The sequence below is a fragment of the Mauremys mutica genome, chromosome 1, assembly GCF_020497125.1.
Source record: "Mauremys mutica isolate MM-2020 ecotype Southern chromosome 1, ASM2049712v1, whole genome shotgun sequence".
Taxonomy (NCBI): domain Eukaryota; kingdom Metazoa; phylum Chordata; order Testudines; family Geoemydidae; genus Mauremys; species Mauremys mutica.
This window is the reverse complement of record NC_059072.1, coordinates 105,319,586-105,331,787: the sequence shown is the minus strand read 5'-3', so window position 1 is coordinate 105,331,787 and position 12,202 is coordinate 105,319,586. Positions and strand designations below refer to the sequence as shown.

The following is a 12,202-nucleotide window of genomic DNA, read 5'->3' as shown; positions in this document are numbered from 1 at the left end:
CCAACAGAGACCAAGGGTCAGAAACTCAGCTTACCATGCCTATGGCCGCATGTCCACAGATAAGTCTGTGATGCATACGATTTGCTCTACTATTGGTCTCGTCAAAACACCAAGCACTTATTACATTACATGAACAGAAATCACTTCAATGATGAGTGAAACAAGTCCCCTGCTTAACAGCACTTCTTGTTGAAGCAGCTCACATGCCACAGTGAACCCCAGACAGATGTATTTGGAATACAGTTGTATTCAGCGGAAACTGCATGGAGAATTCAGATTGACTGCATGTAGTCTAAAAAGAACTTAACACAAACACCTGGATTTTCACTCTTGTTCTTGCAAAAGAAAATATCACAGGATCTTTTAATGGTCATCAGTGCTAAAAACTGTAGTTTTGTCTCCTCCAAAAGAGGCAGCCCACCCAGAAGAATAATGCCTCTAAACATGCTGGGGAAGTGGTTCAGTGTTGACCAAGAGGGTACAATGTCACCTACTGAACCACAAACTCCACTTCCTGCAACACCTCAGTTTTTGTAGTGGTACTGGCCCAGTCACATTCTGCTAAACTTGTGAAATCTAAAGCAGCACAGCTGCAGTTTGATAAGAGACTTGTAAAATAAATACAAAAAATAGAATTTCTTCTTGGGCTGACACTATATTTTTTTAGTAGAATAAACACCAATAAAGATAGGGGGTTTATCATGGAAATAACAACACAACCTCATCAATAAGGCTACAAGACAGAAAGATACATACATAAGAGTACACATATCTTCCAAAGAGCAGTTTTTATTGCCAGTGTGTAATGAATACTAAACAGCCAACATATCAGTCTCAAGGATTCTTCAGAAACAGCAGGAACCCTTCACATTTGCTTTTCTTTTTCTTTCCAGGGAAGGCTCTATGCAAATTCACGCACCTTTGTAGTTTAGCATCCCCCTCAGGAGAGGAGAACATTTCATTTTGGGGGAGCCATTAAGGTACGCAGGATTATTTTTAATTAATCTGCAGCTCTCAACTGGATCGCAAAAACTTTCTCACATCAATTTTACATGTTGAGGCAGAACTGGTAATTCCAAGGACAGTGTGGACTGTGTGTCTGTATTACCATCTGACACTCAAATATTTGGGAGAGTCTCCTCTGAAATATCAGTTATAGAGGAGTTGCCTCTCACACCCACACACACGTACACGTATTCTCAGTCAACCCTATTGAAAATTAAAAAGAATTCAAACGGTCTTTAAATTAACTGGGAGGTTTAAAAACTCAGCATCAGTCCAAGTTCTCAGCATAACACACAGGTTAATATAACAGTTAAGGTCTTACCTTAACTATGGTTATATCCAAGCCAGATAAATGTAAAATTGGGGCGGCATTCTTTTCAAAAAGATTTCTTGCTTTTCTGGAGAAAGTAAGGGGAAAATTATTTAATCACTGAGGAGAAGGGGAGGGAGGTGGTGAAAATTCAAAGCAAAAAAACCAAACAAAAAAAGAGTACATGTTCTGTGAAACAAGTCTTTCAGCCTGTCTGTCAAAAGTCAGTCGCAAGAGGTGGGTTTTGTTTTGGTCCAAATGCATGAATTTTCTAGACTGATTCTTAAGTATGTCAACGTTTTTATGCAGTCTTTATAAATGCAAAGGAGTTTTTTTAAACATGTTCCAAAAATAATTAGTAATAATCAAAACAAGTGCTTGAAAGAGTAATTTATTATTTAATACACAATTAATGTGTTATGGAGCACTGTGCCTTAAAGTCATGAAGGAAGCAAACTCTAGTTTTAGAGGGGAAATATTTTTAAAGTTACTTGTTCTATATATTATTTAGTAAGTTTAAAAACAAAAACTTTACCTGACCTTGTTTTGGTAAAGCTTGCATGCATTTTATGCCTGAAACTGCATAATAAAATAACTATGCCATTAATTATACATTACTAGCAAGGAGCAGAGCCCGGGAATAGAAAACTGAGACTTTAACTTATGGACACTGTACATTTTTCAAAGATGAGTGGTTTGTCACAATTCCACTCCAGCGCCATAGGACAAAACATGCGAGACAAAGTACTTCCAGGACAGGTAACTCACTTGTCCTTTAATATTATTCACTGAACCCCTCCCCAGATATGACAGGGAGTATAGCCAATCGGCAGGGATATACACATGCATCGCCAGCAAGCAGACCATTTTTACCAACACAATTTTCAAGACAACTGTTGGCATTCTCTAGAAACCCAACTCAGTGTCTTATTTAAGCATGTATACCATGTTCAGTGGCATGGTATGGGGCAGGACCCCTTCCCCAATGGCTGACTTCCATGCAACAGGGTCATTGGTTACCTCTGACCGTCACAAATGTGGAAGACACTATTATTGGTTATTATTGTTGCTGGGGAGGAAATCAAAGTCACTTGCAGGAAGGGAATACTGATGGCCCCAAAGCAGGAAACAAGAAAACCAGCAATGAAGGAAGCTTAAAATGATTTGGGATTCATTCTTTTAACATAAACAACATTTTGTTTAACATCTATATCTTGATCCAACATTTCTGGTGCAACTAGCGTAAGTAAGAGTTAGATAATACCAGGTTTGAGTGGAGTGGAGACACACTTGAGCCTAACAGGATGGCTGGCCTTCACAATGAAGGACAGTTTAGAAGTATAAAGAAGGGGTGCATGGGATGTGGGGAATGAAGTGTAAGGGGAACTTTACCGTTTGCAAGCTGCTGGGTTGAGAAAAACTGTTGCTTTCTTCACCTGCATGTTGGAAGGAATCAGCTGGTTGCCAAACACCTAAATAAGAAGAAAAAAAGGAGGAAACAGGGAGTTTCTCTTCTAAGTCACCTGTTACTAGAGTTTTAAATAACATCATCATCATACCCTCACCCCACACTACATACAAATGCCTTCACTGTCAGGCCTATCACATAGGTTCTCATATTAGCAGAGCCTACTATTAATTATTATTTTTATTAGTAATTCCTTGTTCCAGTGACACAGGAAATTTCAAAGGCTGAAGTCCTCCTGAGCAAAAAATCCTCTTTGTCTCTCAAGTCTCTGACTCCCACTACCATTCTTTATTTCAGACCTACATTGTCCTGCCACAGACAGAAATCTTGGGAGTTATTCTTGATCCTAAACTTCTTTTCCCTCCTACATATTCCTCTAATGTCTACCTACCACCACCTCCACAGCATGGCCAGAATTTGCCCTTCTTTTGACCCCATTCCAGCTGAAATCCTTACTGTAATCACTTACTAGGCTATTGGTATTCCGTCTTGTACATTCTCCTTAAACTCATATCTTCTAAGCTTTCATCTAAAGGGGGGAGGAACGCTGCAACCAGACTACTTGCTCTCACAGAGAACAGCACCTTCCCAGGCCTGTGTTTTCAGACTCCATCAGTGGATTCCTATCCCACCTCTGTCCCCAGGGGCGGCTCTAGGAATTTGGCCGCCCCAAGCAGGGCGGCATGCCACAGGGGGCGCGCTGCCGGTCCCGCGGCTCCGGGGGACCTCTTGCAGATGTGCCTGTGGAGGGTGCGCTGGGAGGGCGGCAGGCGGCTCTGGCGGACCTTCCGCAGTCATGCCTGTGGGAGGTCCACCGGAGCCGCGGGACCAGCGAACCCTCCGCAGTCATGCCTGCGGGAGGTCCGCTGCTCCCGCGGCTCCGGTGGACCTCCCGCAGGCATGACTGCAGAAGGTCCACCGGAGCCACCTGCCGCCCTGCCGGCAAAATGCCGCCCCAAGCGCGCGCTTGGCGCGCTGGGGTCTGGAGCCGGCCCTGTCTGTCCCCAGTTCTAAATCGCGCCTGTGGTTCTCAGAACTCTTCATGGACTTACTTCACTCAGCCTCTCATACCATCTGCTCACTCCATTCCTGGCCACCTTTCTGTCCTCTTCCCACAATTCTTCATTGTGGGGATGGGCAAGGGAAGATTGTGCTTTCGCTTGTGCTGCTGCCCCTCTGTAAAACTCCCTCCCTAGCTCACTGGAAGGCATCATCACTCCCATACCAAACCCTTACAGGCTTTATTATTACTTTTTATTATTTGTATTGAAATAGCATGTAGAAGTCCCAGTCGTGGACCAGGGCCCCATTGTGCTAGGTACTGTACAAAGAAAAAGATGGTCCTTGACTCATTTTACATGGGAACCTCTTCAAAGCATTTTGTGATGCCAAACAAGGTGGCCACTATATACAAAAAAAATCTCATATTTTAGTGATTAGCTGTTCAAAATAGTAATTAACTCCAATCATCACCTTTATTATGGGAACCCAAACTAAGAAAAAAATTATACAATTAAAAAATAAAATTCAATTATCCTTTTAAAGCAACTGGAAAAGCAGGGAAAGGAAAAGGGTGTATGAAAGTGGTTGTTGGGGGAGAAGAAAGGGAAGGGGGGGGGGAAATCAAACCATCAGCTTTTAAGTTTTATTTGAAAAACATCTGGGAAAAGCCACTGATTAAATTTTATTACAATTGTTTAAGGGAAATCAGCGAAAATGAGGGCCCTCATCAATAGTCCCTTGGTATGTTACAGCTGTTAAAAACAATTAATTATTCACTCTGGGGGAAATGTGATATATTTATTTGTTCTAAACAAACAACCCGTCACTCTTATGATTTATGACTAATGACAATAATTTCTTTATGTGATATACTTGAGGGTATTTCTGTAGAAAATTCCTGTTTTAAAGCGGGGAAATTAAAAATAATAAACAGAAGAGTTTTTAAAAAATGTTTAAGAGTCCAACATCATGAAAACAACACAGGAACATATTTTAAAATGATGTAATAATACAGTTTAAGACAACATTCGAGAAGGACAGTTTCTCTTTCATGTTACCTACCAATAGCCGAACTCTTTTACTGTGCACTTATATAGCACCTTTCATACAAATACGCTTCACAAATATTACTACGCCACTTTAAGGTGTATTATAATCCCTATTTTACAGAGAAAGCAGCTGAAGAGCAATGTGACAAAACAGAAAGTTCCTTAACGTCCTCAGAGGTCCAACAAGAGTAAGATTCAGAACAATGTCAGCCAATCAGATCACATTTGCAAACAAGCATATATATGCAGGTCAATGATAGCTAACATTCACAAGAAGGAGTTGTAAAAAGTTTTAAATGGTGTGGTGGGTTCCGTAAAGTAGAATTTTAGATGGTCATATGACATCACAAGGTGATGAAGGTTCAAATCACCATACCCTGATGGAGTTTTTGCTTGAAATGTAGATGTACTGGTCACTTTAGCACTGAGCTTGCTCCTTCCTGAAGTCTGTATGCACAGGACTTGCAATATGCTTAATAATTCAATGAAGAATTGATATTTTAAAAATTAGTATCTCTTGTATCATTCTTTCACTGCAGTGGGTCTTTTAGTCTGTCTTCCTTGGATTTTTATTATTTAAACGACATCAGAAGCATGCATGGCACTTCACAAACAATTAAACACTACTCTTTTCCTGAGGATCTTACAGTCTAGAAGTCTGATCCTATCAGCTCTTGCTGCTGCTTCAATGTATGTTTTTATGTCACACTCAGCATCACCATTTTGATGATAAATAACTTATGGAAATTAGAGATTGAGAAGAACTACTCATCCACCTAGTCTATCACCTTTCAAATGCAGGATAGTTCTCTGCAGGATAGTCTCCTGCGCTTTATCCAATGTAGTTTTTAAGTGTCTCAAGAGATGGTGTTTCCACCTGTTCATTTATGAGACTAATCCATAATCTAACATATCCCATCTTTATGACTTTCCCAATACACAGGTAAAATTTATCTTTCCTTAATTTCAAATCCATTACTTCTAGGGTAGTTCTATCTCCTTGTTCCATCCTAAGCAACTCTCCCGCTTTGCAATGACATCCTTCTGACACTATGCACATTTAGTTCTTTTAAGCTTTCTGTTGGAATTATCAATAATATTTGAAATGATAAATATTAATATGGGAAACCACCAAACACTAATTTAACCATAAATTCTTTTATTAAGTCCAAAGGCCAAATCTTATACTATTGCTCTAAACATACCTAAAAAGCCAAAATAATAGGCAATTTACTACATCCAAACAGTAACAAAACATTTATAAGTATTTGATCAAGACACTTACAAATGGGCTAAACCTAGGGGTGCTTAGACTCATAGTGGTCAGCTCTGACATGGTTAGGCAGGCATTAGCAATGAACCCTTTAAGAGTTTACTTTTTATATCCTTTAACAAACAAGTGATGTCACTGCCAGGTACCGACTTTAGCGAAAAACCAAACTGAAACAGTTTCACCCTTCTTTCCAGTCTTAACCCAGATAAGATTTACAACCTCCTTTCCTCTCCTCCTTCTTGCTGCCCAACAGTTTTCCCATTGTACCTGGATTCAGATAGGCTTTAACCCTGGTGTGTGAGGTGGGAACGGCCATGTTGGCTCATTTTAAGACAGATTCTCTTTTGTTTTATTTAAAACCATCTGCAGTCACTCCTACTGGTCAGAGGCCTTCTTTTTAGACACTTCCCCTTGTCTCATTAGTTATTCTTTGAACCAGACATCCTCCCTACTTTATTCCTTCTGGCCTTTTAACTCACTGTTTTCAAGCCATTCCTTCTACTTGCTAGTCAGGGCCTTTCTTTACAACACCCGTACACTTCCTTAATCAAACTTAAGTTAACTCTAATACTTTAATTTCATATTTATCAGACTCTTTCCTTATAAATCAAATCAATCCCTCAAACCCCTTATTCATCTTTACTCTTCTGTGAACTCCCTCCAATCTGGCAGCATCTTTCAGGTAGTGAGGTATTAACCGCTATTTATTGGAGGTGACATATAAGGCACTTATCACTTGTTATCTAAGCACTGAACAAGACCAGACAAAGCATAAGAGTCTAGAGCAACTGATGTTTTCTATCAGAATTAGTGGAGAATTTGAATGTATAAATGTGGGGAAATACATTGATTTTTTGTGAGCAGAGTTCATGGGGAAAGGTTGGCTATTGAAAAGGTTCTCTTATACTTTGATCAGGCTTGGGGTCCATAGACTCTCTTCTGGCGAGAAGCTGCACAGCCTGGTCACCCTGCTGAGAACACTCTTCCTCGCAGCACTTTGTCTAAATTGGGGTTTCTCTGTGGTCCTCACTATTGAGCAGTTACCTTGGGTGAAGGTGTCTGAGGAGAAAAATAATTTACACCCACACCTCTCGGCGGGCCAATACTACAGTGATGGGTGATGGTTCAGAGCCCTACGAGGGCTCTTGTCAGGGTTCTGGCATGGGGAGCATGATCAGAACAAGATTTGGTTGGCACGGGCAAGGAGGCAGTAAGACTCTTGAAATATCTACTGTGTCAACAGTGGAATGAGAATGGAGTGTGCAGTGGCGCAGTCCCTGGAAAACAGCACCCACCCAATGAAAGAATACTTGGTAAGAGCAGGCTTCCCTTGCAGGAACACTACAGTAAGAAGTCTGCCCTAGTTAACTGGCCTTACAGACCCCAGATGGCAGAAGTAGATGTGTAAAGAGAAAGTAGTGAGGCCAATGCTCCCAAAGGACAACCACGCAGACTTTCACTAGAATCCTATGTGAAATAAGTTGATGGTCTTCGTCCACTTCCTTGTGGACAAGTAGGAATATTACAAAATCAGCCACCACAACTGATACCCTTGATAGACACACACAGGATTGAATGGGCAAGGATACTTGACTACCCCATCAGCCCCAGAGATAATCTCTCTAGGATAAAATTAGCATGAAGAACCTAACATGGTTTCTACCGTACCTGTTCTATGGTATATATAAAATTTCAGTCTCCACTCCTGTCAATCCATTTCCTCTTCACCATCACTTTGCAGACAGATGGAATAATTAAATCTCCATAACTGAAGGACTATGCAAACTGAATAGTACCAAAAACTACCTTAATGATGCAATTGCATTGTTTATTATGGCACTGAATTACAGGTACAATTAAGTACACCAGCCTGTTGAAGGAAGGGGGCATCATTCATCCTGTGGCTTCGTAGCAAACCCCTCCCCCCCAAAAAAACAAAAAACGCTCAATCACGCAAAACAAACAACACAGCCAGCATCCCTGTCAGGTTTGTCACATAGATGAGACCTGCTGGGAGAATCTCAGGAGTCCTGCACAACTGAGATAAGATGGGGATTTTAATCTAATTTTATCACATTAAATGGTATTACCTGGGCTTCCTGGCATGCAGCTCTCCTTAGCAGGTTATCACTATCAGGAAAAAGAAAGGAGAGAATGGATGTTAAATAATATAAGTTTAAGGAGCTAAGGCAGAAATGGTTAGGTTTTTTTTTCAAAACATATGCATCTGCCCTCTTTCTACTGTTTTGACACCCAGTAAAATATCAGACTGAGACCTTTAAACACCATATGGAAAACATTCTACATAAGAATAATTTTGTTTCTATAAATATACACATATATAGCATGTACAGATATATATATATTTTTTCTAGCTATTACCCCCTTTTTCATTAATAAAGACCAGGGCATCAGGTATAATAATTTACAAAGCCCTAAATCTCTAGCTATTATGGTTGTGAATAAAACCTTCAGATTGTGAACTGAACTTAAACGAATGCAGCAACTGATATCTGCCTGAGTCTGCAGGCAGCCTGAAACAGTAACTCAGAGAGACGTAAATTACCCCATACACCTTAGTGTACGTAACAATACACATACACAGAGCTGTAACAATGAAGTCTTGTAGTGTATCAGTACTATTTCACTACTGATCATTTCAGCAGAAATTCTAGACTAAATGTACTTATTTGTCATTAGTAAATGTAATGGTGGATAATGGGCCAGGGTGTAGTGGGTCAATTAGCTAATAATAACATTTGCTTGGCTGGGGAAGAGGTTACTCACCTTGTGCAGTAACTGAGATTCTTCAAGATGGTTGTCTCTGTGGGTGCTCCACTTTAGGTGTCTTGGCACCCTGCACTTCTAGTTGGAGACTTGTGGTAGCAGGGCCCCGGTTAGCAACACATGCGCGGCAGCCATCTTGCACCGCTCCGAGCAGCTACCCTACGAGCACAGCCAACCGCCAACCAGTTCTTTCTCTACCCCAGAGGATCGAGCCAAAACTCCAAAGCAGAGGGGAGGAGGGTGGGTAGTGAAGCACCCACAGGGACAACCATCTTGAAGAAGCTCAGTTACTGCACAAGTTGAGTAACCTTCTCTTCTTCTTCAAGGAGTGTCCCTGTGGGTGCTCTACTTTAGGTTACTGAAGAGCAGTACCCCTCGGTGGAAAGGAGGGGCTTCAGAGTTAATGTATGTATGGTGGAGAGCACCAATTGACCAAAGTGGGTGTCTGCAGCTGACTGCTGTTCCATAATGTTTGGTGAAAGTATAGGGCGATGCCCAGGTAGCTTCTTTACAAATACCCATGATGGGTACATGTTTGAGAAAGGCTATGGATGTGGACATAGCTCTAGTGGAGTGTGCGCAAAGTCCAGGAGGAGCTTGCAAATTGTAATTTTGGTAACACGGTTTGATACAATTAAGAGATCTATTTAGAAAGTCTCTGTTTAGAAATGATCTGGCCTTTAGATCATTCTGTTGTGGATATGAATGGCCAGGACGATTTTCTGAATGTTTTTGTTCTCTCTATATAGAACGCCAGCGCTCTGCGGACATCTAGTGTGTGAAGGGACGCCTCCCTGTTGTTGGTGTGTAGCTTGGGGAAGAATACAGGTAAGTAAATGGGTTCATTGAGATGGAAGAGGGAGGCGACCTTAAGTATGAATTTAGGGTGTGGGCGTAGGGTGACTTTATTCTTGAGGAATGTGGTATAAGATGGGTGTGCCAGTAGGGCACCCAACTCTCCCACCCTTCATGCTGATGTGATAGCTACTAAAAAAGGCAACCTTCATGTCGGAATGAGCAGGTCGCTAGAGGTTAAAAGAGTTTCCGCATGAGGACATGGAGAACAAGGTTGAGGTCCCACATAGGGGTCAGGTCCCTTAATGTGGGGTAAGTGTTCTTTATATGAGAAAGTGCTTAGTCAGTGGATGGGTGAAGACCGTGAGTCTGTCCACCTTGTCGTGAAAGGTGGTGATGGCTGATAAGTGCACTCTCAGTGAGCTAGTCGAGATGCCCAATTTTTTTAGTGTCAATATGTACTCAAGGATAGTAGGTAACGGGGCCGATTGTGGAATGGTTTGCTTGTCTCGGCACCAAATGGAGAATCTTTGCCACTTGCGTGCATATGTTTTTCATGTGGAGGGATGTCAGCTGTTAAGTAGAATGTCTTGGACCTCCTTGGAGCAGCATATTTTGAATTCTGTCCTCCCTGGATTAGCCATGCCTTGAGACAAAGTGTTGGAATGTTGGGGTGACGGAGGCGTCCTGTATCCTGTGTCAGTAGGTGAGGCAGGAGGGGAAGGGTTCGTGATCTGACAGACAACTGGGTCAGGTATGGGAACCATGTTTGTCTGGGCCATGTTGGTGCAATCAAGATGACTCTGGATGTGTCTTGTCTGATTTTATGTAGAACACGACTCAACTGGAGAATCAGGGGGAAGGTGTACCAGAGCAGGGCCTCCCATTTGTTAAGGAAGGCGTCTCTGAGACAGTTGTGTCCCAGTCCCGCTTGGGAGCAGTATTGTGGGTATTTGGCAGTGTGGGTCATGGCGAAAATGTCAATTGAGGGGAATCCCTATTGTCGGAATATAGTTTGCAGAATTTGTGGGTCTAGTTCCCACTCGTGCATCCGTGAGACGTTCCTGCTGAGGTCATGTGCTGTGGCATTCTGGTTTCCAGATAGGTAGGATACCGTGATGCATATGTTATTGGAGATGCACCAATGCCAGAGGTGAACTGCTTCTATGCAGAGCAGGTATGATCGGGCCCCTCCTTGGCGATTTATATAAAACATAGTCACCAAATTGTCTGTGAGAATCTGGAAGTTTTGTTGCAGATCAGGGGGAGAAAGTGATGGCAGGCGTTTCGAACTGCTCGGAGCTTCAGTAGATTTATGTGGAGATTTGACTCCTCTAGGGACCATCGGCCCTGGATGATGATGTTGGCCAAGTGTGCCCTCTACTCCTACCAGAGAGGCGTCTATGGTGATAGTGACTAATGGGGTTTCCCTTTGGAAGGGAACGCCTGAGCAGATATTTGTTTGTTTTGTCCACCATGCAAGCAAGTCTTTCACTCTGCTGGGCGTTGTAAGCCGTCTGTTGATCGAGTGTCTGTGAGGAACATATACAGTGCATAGCCAGGTTTGTAGACATCTCACATGCAGCCTGGCATGTTTCATGACAAATATGGTAGCTGACATGTGTCCAAGAAGTTGTAGGCACGTTCTGGCGGACGTTTGTGGACTGTGTCTTACTGTCGTGATTAGGTTTGTTAAGGCAAGAAACCATTGTTGGGGTAGCCGTGCAGATGCTGTGACACAGTTGAGGTGTGCCCCTATAAAGTCCAGTTGTTGGGTTGGGGTCAGGGTGGATTTCTGTAGGTTGGTTTGTAACCCTGAGTTTGTAAATAGGGTTAGAGTGGCGTGAACTGCCTCATCATATGTTGGTGCTTTTAGCAGGTGGTTGTCTAGATAGGGGAATATGGCCACACAGACTTTGGAAAAAACCCTTGGAGCCACAGAGAGGCTGAAGGGAAGTACCTTGTATTGGTAATGTAGGCTGCCCAGAGTGAATTGTAGGAATCTACTGTGCACTGGCTGGACAGTGCCGTGAAAGTAAGTGTCTTGAAGGTTGAGGGCCAAGAGCCAATCTCCTTTCTCCAATGCCGGAATTACGGTTGCTAGGGTTACCATCTTGAAGCACTGTGTTCTCACGAACTTGTTCAGTTGGCATAAGTCCAGAATGAGCCTCCATCCACCTGTTTTCTTCGGAGTGAGAAAGTAAAGTGAGTAGAACCCCGACCTCTGTGCTGAACCAGTACTGGTTCCACAGCACTTAGTTGCATGAGATGGTGTATTTCCTGCTGTAACAGGTACTCGTGGTATGGGTCCCTGATGAGGGACAGGAAAGGGAGGTGGGTAAGAGGAATGGAAAGAAAGGGATGGAATAGCCCTTCTGTATAACTTCCAGAACCCACTTGTCTGTGGTGATGGTTCTCCAGACTGGGTAAAAGGGTGTAAGGCAGTCCCCAAATGGGCTGGAAATTAGCAGTGACTTTGGAATTGAAGAATGTGGGACTCTTGTGTCCTCGAC

At 42.5% G+C, this 12,202-nt stretch overlaps 1 protein-coding gene across 2 annotated transcripts in view; it reads right to left on the bottom strand.

Annotated features, from left to right (window-relative positions):
* Nucleotides 1–12,202, bottom strand: part of AGK (acylglycerol kinase) — a 55,752-nt gene that overhangs the window by 22,464 nt on the left and 21,086 nt on the right. For both annotated transcript variants that reach the window (XM_044989469.1, XM_044989479.1), the window contains exons 3-5: nt 8,198–8,237; nt 2,708–2,787; nt 1,328–1,403 (exon numbers count right to left, since the gene is read on the bottom strand). In XM_044989469.1, coding sequence (XP_044845404.1) covers nt 1,328–1,403; nt 2,708–2,787; nt 8,198–8,237 — 196 coding nt within the window. The remainder of the gene's footprint in view (nt 1–1,327; nt 1,404–2,707; nt 2,788–8,197; nt 8,238–12,202) is intronic.